Raw genomic sequence first — 13,639 nt, 5'->3', positions numbered from 1 at the left:
TGAGTGAAGTCAATATTCATACCACTGGGCTGTAAGCTGCCCAAGCGAAATATGAGATGCTGTTCCTCCAATTTACGTTTGGCCTCACTCTAACAATGGAGAAGACCCAGGACAGAAACATAGAAATTAGGTGCAGGATTAGGCCATTCGTCCCTTCGAGCCTGCACCGCCATTCAATATGATCATGGCTGATCATCCAACTCAGTATCCCGTACCTGCCTTCTCTCCATACCCTCTGACCCCCTTAGCCACAAGGGCCACATCTAACTCCCTCTTAAATATAGCCAATGAACTGGCCTCGACTACCCTCTGTGGCAGAGAGTTCCAGAGATTCACCACCCTCTGTGTGAAAAAAGTTCTTCTCATCTCAGTTTTAAAGGATTTCCCCCTTATCCTTAAGCTGTGACCCCTTGTCCTGGACTTCCCCAACATCGGGAACAATCTTCCTGCATCTAGCCTGTCCAACCCCTTAAGAATTTTGTACGTTTCTATAAGATCCCATCTCAATCTCCTAAATTCTAGAGAGTATAAACCAAGTCTATCCAGTCTTTCTTCATAAGACAGTCCTGCCATCCCAGGAATCAGTCTGGTGAACCATCTCTGCACTCCCTCTATGGCAATAATGTCCTTCCTCAGATTTGGAGACCAAAACTGTACGCAATACTCCAGGTGTGGTCTCACCAAGACCCTGTACAACTGCAGTAGAACCTCCCTGCTCCTATACTCAAATCCTTTTGCTATGAAAGCTAACATACCATTCGCTTTCTTCACTGCCTGCTGCACCTGCATGCCTACTTTCAATGACTGGTGTACCATGACACCCAGGTCTCGCTGCATCTCCCCTTTTCCTAGTCGGCCACCATTTAGATAATAGTCTGCTTTCCTGTTTTTGCCAAAGATCAGTGTGGGAATGGGAAGGAGAATTAAAGTGTTTAGCAACCGTGAGATCAGGTATGTCCAGGCGGACTGATCAAAAGTGTTCAGCGAAATGTCAAGTCAACTTTATTTGTCACATACACATACAAGAAGTGCAGTGAAATGAGAATGGCAATGCCTGCGGATTGTGCAAAAACAACAGAACTGAACCAGTATTTACATTTTAGAAAAATAAAAAGACACAACACAACAGTAAATGAGTCCCTGGTGGGATCAGAGTTTACAGTCCTGACGGCCTGTGGGAAGAAACTCCGTCTCATCCTCTCTGTTTTCACAGCGTGACAGCGGAGGCGCTTGCCTGACCGTAGCAGCTGGAACAGTCCGTTGCTGGGGTGGTAGGGGTCCCCCATAATCTTGCTAGCTCTGGATCTGTGTATAGGTCCTGGGGGGGAAGGGGGGGGGGGAGGGAGGAGAGCCTTCCTGTCCTGGGCAGAGCTGGTCCCAAACCAGATGGTGATGTTTCCAGACTAGATGCTTTCTACAGCCCCATAGTAGAAGCACTGAAGGATCCTCTGAGAGACTCTGAATTTCCTCAGCTGCCTGAGGTGGTACGGGTGCTGTCTTGCCTTCCTGATCGGCCAATCTAGGTTTGGTCTCGCCGATGCATAAGAGTCCACATCTTCAACAGCGGATACGGTAGCTGAGATTGGATGAGGTGCAAGTGAACCTCTGCCTAACCTGAAAGGACTGTCGGTGTCCCTGGACAGAGTCGAGGGAGGATTACTTCTTCGACATGGTCTTGCTACACAATATAAAACCTTGTGCCAATTAACTCGTCTGCACATAGTGTCAATTGGGGAATATCACAATGATACATGGGTAGGAAAGGTTTAGAGGGATGTGGACATCCATGGCGGTAAGGTCGAGGGGGAGGTCTCTGACAAAGAGCGATCCAACCAAGACCTCAACGGTGGAACATGCGGAGGACGATGGCTGACCTTAGTGGAGCGTCACAACGGCTGGGAAGGCGGATGAAGGCTGTAGCAGAAAAGGGTCTCCAGTCGTCTTGGACTCCATGCCACTGGATCCTGGCCCAGATCTGTCCAGGACCGTGGGGTGGCTATCTGTGCACCAGTCTCCCCACGTTAAACAAAGTCACACACAGGCGTCCTCCAACCCTGGAGACACCCATGGTCAGCCATGTCCGAAGGGAGTCTAAGAAGATTGGCTGGAGATAGAGGTAACTGCGGATGCTAGAATCTTAAACAAAATGCTCGCGGGCGGGGGGGGGGGGGGGGGGGGGGGGGGGGGGGGGGGGGGGGGGGGGGGGGGGGGGGGGGGGATGGGGTGCAGCTACAGAGGCAATGGAAAGATGATGTTTCAGGTTAGAACCCTTCAGATTTCCACAGTCTGCGGAGTGGTCCTGAACCAGAATGTCATCTGTTCATTCCCTCCACAGATGCTCCCTGGCCTGCTGGAGTTTAGTGGCTGTCTTTCCATTTCTTGGTTAGTACAGGTATCAGAGGTTATGGGGAGAAGGCAGGAGAATGGGGTTAGGAGGGAGAGATAGATCACCCATGATGGAATGGTGGAGTAGAGACGATGGGCAAATTCGACTCCTATCACTTATGATTTTCTGTGAGCGTTTACTTCTGTTAAGTGGATATGTAGACAATAGGTGCAGGAGTAGGCCATTTGGCCCTTCGAGCCAGCACCGCCATTCAATGGCTGATCATCCACAATCAGTACCCCATTCCTGCCTTCCCCCCATATCCCCTGACTCCGCTATCTTTAAGAGCCCTATCTAGCTCTCTCTTGAAAGCATCCAGAGAACATGCCTCCACTGCCCTCTGAGGCAGAGAATTCCACAGACTCACCACTCTGAGAAAAAGTGTTTCCTCGTCTCCATTCTAAATGGCTTACCCCTTATTCTTAAACTGGCCCCTGGTTCTGGACTCCCCAAACATCAGGAACATGTTTCCTGCCTCTAACGTGTCCAAACCCTTAATAGTCTTATATGTTTCAATAAGATACCCTCTCATCCTTCTAAACTCCGAAGTATACAAGCCCAGCCGCTCCATTCTCTCAGCATATGACAGTCCCGCCATCCCGGGAATTAACCTGTAACGCTGCACTCCCTCAATAGCAAGAATGTCCTTTCTCAAATTAGGGGACCAAAACTGCACACAATACTCCAGCTGTGGTCTCACTAGGGCTCTGTACAACCGCAATTCTTGTACAACTCTTTGCTCCAATATTCAATTCCTCTTTTTAATAAAGGCCAACATGCCATTCGCTTTCTTCACTGCCTGCTGTACCTGCATGCTTACTTTCATTGACAAGTACAAGGACCCCCAGATCCCGTTGTACTTCCCCTTTTCCCAACTTGACATCATTTAGATAGTAATCTTTCCTGTTTTTGCTACCAAAGTGGATAACCTCACATTTATCCGCATTAAACTGCATCTGTCATGCATCTGCCCAACCTGTCCAATTTGCAATTAAAAGTTTGACAAGGAATAGCTATTTTGTGAGATGGGGGCTGTAATTCTGATTGAGGTTTTGTGACGTCTATTTTAGGGGGAATGGAGCACTTGTTAGATCATAAGATCATGTGATAGGAGTAGATTTAGGCCATTCGGCCCATCAAGTCTACTCCGCCATTCAATCATGGCTGATTTATCGCTCCCTCCTAACCCCGTTCTCCTGTCTTCTCCCCACAACTGAGAAGTCACCTGTGCTAATCAAGTATCTACCTCTTCCTTAAAAATATCTACTGACTTGGCCTCCACAGCCTTCTGTGGCAAAGAATTCCACAGATTCACCACCACTCTCTTTTCTATATGTTTCATCGACGGTCACTCTAAACGAGTATGACTGTCCTCTCCTCTCCATAGGGTGGTCTACTTGTGGGTCTGTAGAGACCGACCTGCGATCCACACACCTTGGTGCAACGTGGGCAGTGGAGACTGGTGGTGGTTGGTAGTCGTCGAGCCTCCTTCCCCCCTTACGGTGCTGTCGCTTTGTCTCTGTGACACGGCGTAGTTCCATTCCGTGACGTGCAGCTCCTTCCTGCATGGATTTCCTCCAGGAGCGCCTGTCCAGTGTAATGTGCTCCCAGTTGCTCACTGCAATGTGGAATTTCTTCAGACTGTACTTGATGTTGTCCTTGAAGCGTTTCTTTGGCCCGCCGGGGGCTCGCCGACCTTCCTTCAATTAAGAGTACAGGATTTGTTTAAGGAGACGTGTGTTGGATATGCGGATGACATGGCTAGTCCATCAAAGTTGGTGTTGCATTAATGTGGTGGTGATGCTGGTCATGTTGGTGTCAAAGTCAAAGTCAAAGTCCCCCAAGCCTGTCCGCGCCTGTCCGCGTTTTTATTATTTTTGTCTGTGTGTTTCATGTAGTTTTTGTATTTTATGTCGGGGTGTGTGTGTGGGGGGGTGGGGTGGGGTGGGAGGGGGGGGGGGGGGAAACTTTGTGAATCTCTCCCTGCTCTGGAGACCCGCCTTTTCTCGTAGGGTTTCCATTGTCGTTGAGGCCGCAACGAGGAGCGGCCTCCAACACAAGAGACCGGGGACTCAGGTTTATCACCGTACCGTCGCGGAGCTGGCCGGGTCTGGAGCGGTGGAGGAGCGCTGCTGCTGCTGAAAGTTCTGCCCTGCTCTGCTGCTGCTGCAGTACCGGGAGTCGGAGGCTCTCTACAGGTCTGTGGACGGCGGCGCCGGGAGCCCACGGCTCCTTGGAAGGAGACCGCTTTTCGGGGCTTCTGCGGCGGCGACTTCTCCCGCCCGAGTTGCGGGGTTGAAGAGCTCCTGGAGCGGGGCCTGACACCGCACCACCCGGCGTGGCTGGAATGGCCGCGGGACAATCGCCATCACCAGCCGGGGGCTATGACTTTGACTCTGACATTGGGGGGGGGAGAGTGCAGTGGAGAGATAAGTTTTTTTGGCCTTCCATCACAGCTATGTGATGGATGTTTATGTTAAATGTAATTATTGTTGTGTCTGGGGTCTATTTGTGTGTAATGTATGGCTGCAGAAACGGCATTTCGTTTGGACCTCCAGGGGTCCAAATGACAATTAAATTGACTTTGACTTTGACTTTTTGACTTTGACTTGACTCCAGAACCAGGGGCCACAGTTTAAGAATAAATGGGGTAAGCCATTTAGAATGGAGATAATGAAACACTTTTTCACACAGAGAGTTGTGAGTGTGGAATTCTCTGCCTCAGAGGGCAGTGGAGGCCAGTTCTCTGGATACTTTCAAGAGAGAGCTAGATAGGGCTCTTCAAGATAGCGGAGTCAGGGGATATGGGGAGAAGGCAGGAACGGGGTACTGATTGTGGATGATCAGCCATGATCACATTGAATGGCGGTGCTGGCTCGAAGGGCCGAATGGTCTACTCCTGCACCTATTGTCTGTTGTCTAAAACATACAGTAAATTACTGCCAAGTCCCTTTCACAATAACGACATGACATCTCAGAATGTCCTGTATATATCTAGACCATTGTGGCAGTCCTTGTGGGGTTAGCCTCTCCTTGGGTCATCCCCCTCGGCTCTTGCGGGACAGGGAGAATTGTCTGTCCACGGGGTTTCCCGGTTCCAGCTCGGGGGTGATAGACAATAGACAATAGGTGCAGGAGTGGGCCATTCGGCCCTTCGAGCCAGCACCACCATTCAATGTGATCATGGCTGATCATCCCCAATCAGTACCCTGTTCCTGCCTTCTCCCCATATCCCCTGACTCCGTCTTGAAAACATCCAGAGAAACGGTCCCCACCGCCCTCTGAGGCAGAGAATTCCACAGACTCACCACTCTCTGTGAGAAAAAGTGTTTCCTCATCTTCGTTCTAAATGGCCTACTCCTTATTCTTAAACTGTGGCCCTTAGTTCTGGACTCCCCCAACATCGGGAACATGTTTCCTGCCTCTAGTATGTCCAAGCCCTTAACAATCGTGTGTGTTTTTCATCTGTGTGTTTTGCCATGCTTCATTAAAGGACTTCTGAACCTGCCTGGCCTCTAGCCTTTTCCTGACCTCGTCCAGGTCACTACACCATCATCATTATGAAGAAGGGTCTCGACCTGAAACGTCACCTGTTCCTTCGCTCCATAAATGCTGCCTCACCCGCTGAGTTTCTCCAGCATTTTTGTCTACCTTCAACATTATGAAGTGCCAGCTGGGGAGGATAAAGCAGCTCAACCGACCAGAAATTTAGAGCCTTTTAAAAAAAATGTTAGCATTCTTTCAGAATTTGCAACCTGCAGATGATAGTGTGGTAACGGAAACAAGGCAGCCACTTCCTGCTCACCACAAGGCCTGCAAACAGCAGTGTCTGTGTGCTTCTGGTTTTGTTTGGACAGTCTTTCCTTGCCTAGGGTATATTATAGACAATAGGTGCAGGAGGAGGTCATTCGGCCCTTCGAGCCAGCACCGCCATTCAATGTGAACATGGCTGATCATCCCCAATCAGTACCCCGTTCCTGCCTTCTCCCCATATCCCCTGACTCCGCTATCTTTAAGAGCCCTATCTAGCTCTCTCTTGAAAGTATCCAGAGAACCGGCCTCCACCGCCCTCTGAGGCAGAGTATTCCACAGACTCAGAACTCTCTGTGAGAAAAAGCGTTTCCTCGTCTCCGTTCTAAATGGCTTACTCCTTGTTCTTAATCTGTGGCCCCTGGTTCTGGACTCCCCCAACATCGGGAACATGTTTCCTGCCTCTAGCGTGTCCAAACCCTTAATAATCTTATATGTTTCAATAAGATGCCCTCTCATCCAGAGTATACAAGCCCAGCTGCTCCATTCTCTCAGCATATGTCAGTCCCACCATCCCATATTGTGGGGAGGGCATTGGTTTAGACATCTCAGCTAACAGCAAATTGGTGTCACTCAAAAAGTGTAACACTCCTTCAGCATTAGTAGCAAAGTGTTAACCCACATAATATGGTCTAAATGTGCAGGAAGGAACTGCAGATGCTGATTTAAACCAAAGATAGACACCAAATGCTGTAGTAACTCAGCGGGTCAGACAGCATCTCTGGAGAGAAGGAATCGGTTTTTGACGAGTTGAGACAGTGAGTGAATTCAATGGGTTTTATTTTGAACAGTAAAATGAATAAACTCGTCGATAAGACAGCCAACAAAACGATGTTGCATCCACAAGTGTGGCGCTAGAATGAATTAACTCGGTCAAAGCGCGCGAATAACGCTCCCCGCGCCCACGTGACTGGTAGAGCCAATCCGAGGGTTAAATCCAATACTACCCCAAGGCACCAGTAGGTGTCGCTACATGACCCCCCCAGAACACGAGGTTCGTAACTGAGCAGAGACACGGACACAGCGACCAGAATGGGTGGGTGCAACAAGGGAAACCGACCGAACAGGTCCAGGAGACCGTAAGGGGTGGGCGTAACAAGAGGGACTGGTCAAACAGGACCAGGAAACTGCGAAGGAACGGGTACAACCGGTGCAGCTGGATCGGCCGGCGGATGACCTCTAGGTCGGGGCAGCGCGACCAACGTCGACATGGGCAGGCTTGAGTCGACCGACGGAGTTGAACTTCTCCCGGCCCCAACACGTCCAAAGTGAAGGTGGAGACTCCAGACCGCAACACCCGGAACGGCCCCTCATGGACTCGCTGCAAGGAGGATCTGTGAGCGTCCCTGCGCACAAAGACAAAGATACAATGCTGCAGTGCCGACTGCATGTGCACGGCCGGCAAACCGTGCCACGAAGTGGGAACTGCTCGCTCACTCGCTCCCGGATGGTCGCCAGCAATGCCGGGGCAGAGTCCACACCCGCCCACGGACGGCAGGGTGAAAGTCCCCAGGCACCCGCGGGGCCGAGCCGTACACCAGCTCGGCGGAGGAAGCGGCCAAGTCCTCCTTGGGGGCGGTGTGGATCCCGTGTAGCACCCACGGCAACTGGTCCACCCAGTCAAGCCTTCAACGCCGACTTTTTTTTCTAAATAGACTTTATTCAATTGATAAATATATGCAATTCATGAACCATTCGAACAAAAAAATTCATCCGACATTTTCGGAGACTATACAAATTTTTTTTTCAGTACAATATTTTTACATTTGTCAAATTCCACAAAAACTGTCCCCCATCCGTGCCACTCTGTGGCCCCTGTCCAAGTAATAAGTATATACAATGTGTGCACAGTTCGAAAATTCCATCCGACAATTTTGTAGGCTACAGAGATTGTTCAATACAGTTTATGTCTTTTAAATTCCACAAAAATGTCCCCCACCCGTGCCACTCATGTGGCCCCCTGGCGTGGGATACCTTCCCTTAATTTAATTTGAGGGGCGTCTCCACCATACCGTGCCCCCCATCTCCAGCAGCGGAAGGACCCTAGACTGTGGCCCTCCCCCACCGAGCCTTGGCGTTGGCTGCACCAAGCTTCAGCGAGTCCCTTAGCACATACTCCTGCAGTCTGCAGTGGGCCAGTCGGCAACATTCCCTGACTTGAGGTGGCGGTGAAAATGCTCAACGAGCCCGTTGGCCTGTGGGTGGTCAACGGTGGTGTGATGTAACCGTGCCCCGTACAGCTGAGCGAGGGAAGACCATAACGCGGAAGTGAATTGGGCCCCCCGGTCGGTGGAGATATCCGACGGGACCACGGACCGGGCGATCCAGTTGGCCGCCACGGCCCGGGCGCAGGCCGCGGCGGAAGTGTCCGAGAGCGGGATAGCCTCTGGCCACCTCGTGAATCGGTCCACGACGGTCAGTAGGTGGGTAGTGCCACGGGATGTCCGCCACGGGCCCACCAGGTCAACGTGAATATGCAGGAAACGGCCCGCTGGGACGTCGAAATCCTGCACCGGGGGCCACACATGCCACTGGACCTTGGAGGTCTGACAGGGAAGGCAGGCACGGGCCCAGGCTGCCACCTGCTTGCATAGACCGTGACAAACAAACGTGTCCGCCACCAGCGCGGAGGTCGCCCGTATAGACGGGTGGGCCAGACAGTGAATTGAGTCAAAGATCCGGCGACGCCATCTTATGGGGACGATGGTGCGAGGTCGACCCGTGGAGACATCGCAGAGGACCATCGTGCCCCAGGCTCCACACGGGACATCGGCCAACTGGAGGCCAGAAACAGCAGCGCGGTAGTCCGCCATCCCAGCGTCCGCACGCTGAGCCGCAGCCAGCTCGTTATAGTCCACGCCGCGGTCTACGGCCAAAATGGAGGGGAGGGCAGGGCGGGACAGAGCATCAGTGTTGAGGTTGCCCGCGACGTGCCGAACGTCCATACTATGTAAGCACGGTATCGCTGTTGGTGGGTGGACCACGGGTCGAAGACCTTACCCAAGGCAAAGGTGAGGGGTTTGTGGTCAGTGAGGTTGCCCGCGACGTGCCGAACATCCATACTATGTAAGCACGGTATCGCTGTTGGTGGGTGGACCACGGGTCGAAGGCCTTACCCAAGGCAAAGGTGAGGGGTTTGTGGTCAGTGAAGGCTGTGAAAGGGCGACACTCGAGAAAGTAGCGGAAGTGCCTGATGGCCAGGTACAACGCCAGGAGCTCTCTGTCGAAGGCGCTGTAGTTGCGCTCGGGAGGTCGTAGCTGACGGCCGATAAAAGGCCAGTGGCTGTCGACGAGCTGCTCCAGACACTGCCCACAGCCAAGTCCAAGGCGTCCACAGTGAGAGCCATTGAGGCTGAGGCCCGCGGGTGGACCAACATGGTAGCGTTGGCCAGGGCCACCTCAGCACCCTCAAGCGCCGCGTCTGCCTCCACGGACCAATCGAGCTCCCGCGGCTTGCCCGCGAGGCACTGGTAAAGGGGGCGCATGATGTTGGCGGCTGCCGGCACGAAACAGTGGTAAAAATTTACCATGCTGACAAATTCCTGCAACCCCTTTACCGTGCGCGGCCGGGGAAACTGCAGAATGGCCTCAAAATCCTTCTCTCCACAGATGCTGCCTGACCTGCTGATATCCGGGCAAGGGATATGGAGAGAAAGCAGGAACAGGGTACTGATTCTGGATGATCAGTCATGATCATATTGAATGGAGGTGCTGGTTCAAAGGGCCGAATGGCCTACTCTTGCGCCTATTGTCTATATTTCTATATGTAGGAAAGAACTGCAGATGCTGGTTTAAATGGAAGATAGACACAAAATCCTGGAGTAACTCAGCAGGACAGGCAGCATATCTGGAGAGAAGGAAAGACATTTCGGATCGAGACCCTTCTTCAGACTATGTTTTCAAGAGAGAGTTAGATTTAGCTCTAAGGGCTAAAGGAATCAAGGGATATGAGGAGAAAGCAGAAATGGGGTACTGGTTTTAGATGCAGCCAAGGCTGCATACTCTCCCCTCTCCTTTACTCTCTCTACACCAATGACTGCTCCTCCACAGACACCTCTGTCAAGCTTCGGACTGATCCAGGGTGGGGAGGAATCTGCCTACAGACAGTAAGTGGCACAGCTGGTGTCCTGGTGCCGTCACAACAACCTAGAGCTCAATGCTCTTAAGACAGTGGAATGGATTGTAGACTTTAGGAGAGCTCCCCCTCCCCGCACCCCACTCACCATCAACAGCACCACAGTCACATCTGTGGAGTCATTTCAGTTCCTTGGAACCATCATCTCCAAGGACCTTAAATCGGAGGCCACCATTGACTCCACAGTCAAGAAGGCCCAACAGAGGATGTACTTCCTGCAGCAGCTGAGGAAACACAATCTGCCACAGGCAATGATCGTCTAATTCTATACTGCCATCGTAGAGTCTGTTCTCACCTTCTCCATCATGGTCAGGTTTGGCTCGGCCACCAAGCACGACATCCGGAGGCTGCAGCGAATCGTCCGATCAGCCGAGAAGGTTATTGGCTGCAACTTTCCCTCCATTGTCACACTGTACACTGCAAAGGCCAGGAAGCGAGCGGGCAAGATCATCGCTGACCCCTCTCACCCTGGCCACAAACTCTTTGAATCACTTCCCTCTGGAAGGTCTTCCCTTCCCTTGCCTCCGGACTGTCAAAGCTGCCACAGCCAGACATAAAAACAGCTTTTTTCCACGAGTAGTTGCTCTACTCAATTACCAAAAATCTGTAGCCTCCTTCTGCTCTGGTATTTTATTTCATTCTTCACGTTTAAATTATAATGTTTTATTTTTAATTGTCTACTGCATATCGTGTTGTTACTTGTGAGCAAAGTACCAGGGCAAATTCCTTGTATGTATACATATTTGGCTAATAAAATGTATTCAATTCAATTCAGTTCATGTTGAATGGCAGTGCTGGGACGAAGGGCCAAATGACCTACTCCTGCACCTATGTTTCTAGGTATAGGAAAAAACTGCAGATGTTAGTTTAAATCGAAGGTAGACACAAAATGTTGGAGTAACTCAGCGGGACAGGAAGCAACTCTGGAGAGAAGGAATGGGCGACGTTTCGGGACTGATGTCAGGGGAGGGGGAGGGACAATGATAGAATGTAGTTGGAGACAGCAAGACTGGTGGGAGAACTGGGAAGGAGGAGGGGATGGAGAGAGAGGGCTATTTGAAGTTAGAGAAGTCAATGTTCATAACGCTGGGGTGTAAACTACCCAAGTGAAATATGAGTTGTAGTTCCTCCAATTTGGCCTGGGCCTCACTCTCACAATGGAGGAGGCCCAGGACAGAAAGGCCAGATTGGGAATGGAAGGGGGCGTTGAAGTGCTGAGCCACCGGGAGATCAGGTTGGTTTAGACGAACTGAGCGAAGGTGTTCAGTGAAACGATCGCTGAGCCTGCGCTTGGTCATGCCGATGTAGAGAAGTTGACACCTGGAACAGCGGATACAGTAGATGAGGTTGGAGGTGATCCTCTGCATCACCTGGAAAGACTGTCGGGGTCCATGGATGGGGTCTATATGTATGTTTGTATGAGTTACTCCAGCACTCTGTGTGTGTGTCCACCTCTGACTTTGTCCAAGTGGGGTCAAGGAAAGAGTGTTCATGTCACGGCCCTGTTTCCACCGATCTTTCCACCACCACGCACAAGAGGCGACAAGACAGACACCATTGTTGCAGATGCCGAGAAGTGTGTTCAGCTGTGGCTGAACAACTTCTAATCTTGTGTGTGGACCACAGTCCCGTTTATATCAATGGTGGAAAGGGTCAAGAGCTTCAAATTTCTGGGCGTGCATATTTCCAAAGATCTTTCCTGGTCCCAGAACACTGATGCAATCATAGAGAAAGCACATTAGTGCCTCTACTTCCTGAGAAGATTAAGGAGCGTCAGTATGTCAAGGAGGACTCTCTCGAACTTCTACAGGTGCACAGTAGAGCAGGCTGATCGGCTGCATTGTGGCTTGGTTCGGCAACTTGAGCGTCCAGGAGCGGAAAAGGCTGCAAAAAGTCGTAAACACTGCCCAGTCCGTCATCGACTCTGACCTCCCTACCATCGAGGGGATCTATCGCAGGCGCTGCCTCAAAAAGGCTGCCAGCATCATCAAGGACCCACAACACCCTGGCCACACACTCATCTCCCAACTCCCTTCAGGTAGAAGGTACAGGAGTCTGAAATCTGGAACATCCAGGTTCAGGAACAGCCTCTTCCCCACAGCCATCAGACTATTAAACACAACTTCAAACTATGAACTATAACAGCATATTGAAATTTACCTGGGTATTTATGTGTGTATATATATATTCTATTGCGAGGTCTAGTCGGAGGCTCAGAGGGGATAGAGCCTTCTCTGTTGCTGCTCCGGCACTCTGGAACACCCTGCCGCTGCACATCAGACAGGCCCCCTCACTGTCCATCTTCAAATCCAGTGTTAAAACACATTTGTACTCCCTGGCTTTTGACCATGCCTGAGGCTTTGCTTCTGTTTGTGGTGTTTTTGATGTTTCTTTATTTTACAGGTCTTTTCCTACTATTTCTTTTGATTGTTATTTTTGGTGTGTATTAACTTTTTTGTCAATGATTAGTGATGTACAGCACTTTGTTGCAGCTATGTTTGTTTTTAAAGTGCTTTATAAATAAAATTATTATTATTATTATTATTATTAAGATAAGAAGACTTTGTCCAAGTTGCCCAAGAGGGGGCGTCACGTGGCGCAGCCCACTGACATCACACAGTCGGTGACGTCACGCAGTCGCTGACGTCACGCCGCCCGCCACGTCGCCCGCTCACGTCACCGTCACGCCGCCCCCGGGACCCGGCAGCAAGCTGGCGGCCGATTGGCCGGGACGCGCGCAGCCAACGGGGCGCGGCGTTGTTGGTTACCAGGCTAAAGATGGCGGCGGTGTTGGAGGTGGAGGCGCCCAGGCCGCACGGAGACCATCGGCACGGCCGGGAGGCGGACGACGAGGAGCTGGTGAGCGCAGCGCAGCGCCTGACCGGGCCTCTCCCTCCCTCCCTGCCCCCCAGTGCCCGGTCCCGGGGCCGCGTTGGCAGCCACGGCCTTGGACCCGGCGGGCGGGCGGGACCCGCTCCTTCTCCTGCCCGGGGGAACCGGTCCCGCTGCCACAGCGTCCCGGAGCCGCCTCCCCCCGTGTCCAGCACCGCCGGGGACCCCGCTCCCATTCATGACCAGCGCCGTCCCCGCACACGCTGCTGTGGCCCGAGCCGGAGCCCGAGCCCGAGCCTGCCCGGCGGCGGGGAGTCTTGTCTCACTCCTCTCTCTCTCAGAACCCCTGTTAAAATTCATAACTCTGATTGTGTGGCATCGCTTACCTCTTGCTCTTCAACACCGCTCCTCCTCTTGTAGCATTTTGTAGGTCTTTTATAAAGTGTTGTAGTCATTAAAGAGAGAGGATCCGCCAG

General features: G+C 51.7%; 1 protein-coding gene across 2 annotated transcripts in view; it reads left to right on the top strand.

Annotated features, from left to right (window-relative positions):
* Positions 1-13,041: 13,041 nt before the first annotated feature.
* The window catches only part of LOC129694734 (E3 ubiquitin ligase Rnf121), a 48,643-nt gene continuing 48,045 nt past the window's right edge, over positions 13,042-13,639 (top strand). Inside the window, exon 1 of one of the 2 annotated variants that reach the window (XM_055631485.1) lies at positions 13,042-13,190. In XM_055631485.1, coding sequence (XP_055487460.1) covers positions 13,110-13,190 — 81 coding nt within the window. In that variant the 5' untranslated portion in view covers positions 13,042-13,109. The remainder of the gene's footprint in view (positions 13,191-13,639) is intronic. The other variant, XM_055631486.1, reaches the window with a different exon arrangement.

This window comes from Leucoraja erinacea, unplaced genomic scaffold (genome assembly GCF_028641065.1).
Source record: "Leucoraja erinacea ecotype New England unplaced genomic scaffold, Leri_hhj_1 Leri_77S, whole genome shotgun sequence".
NCBI classification, from domain to species: Eukaryota; Metazoa; Chordata; class Chondrichthyes; order Rajiformes; family Rajidae; genus Leucoraja; species Leucoraja erinaceus.
Note: the sequence above shows the minus strand (reverse complement) of the source record. Positions and strands in the feature narration are given on the sequence as shown.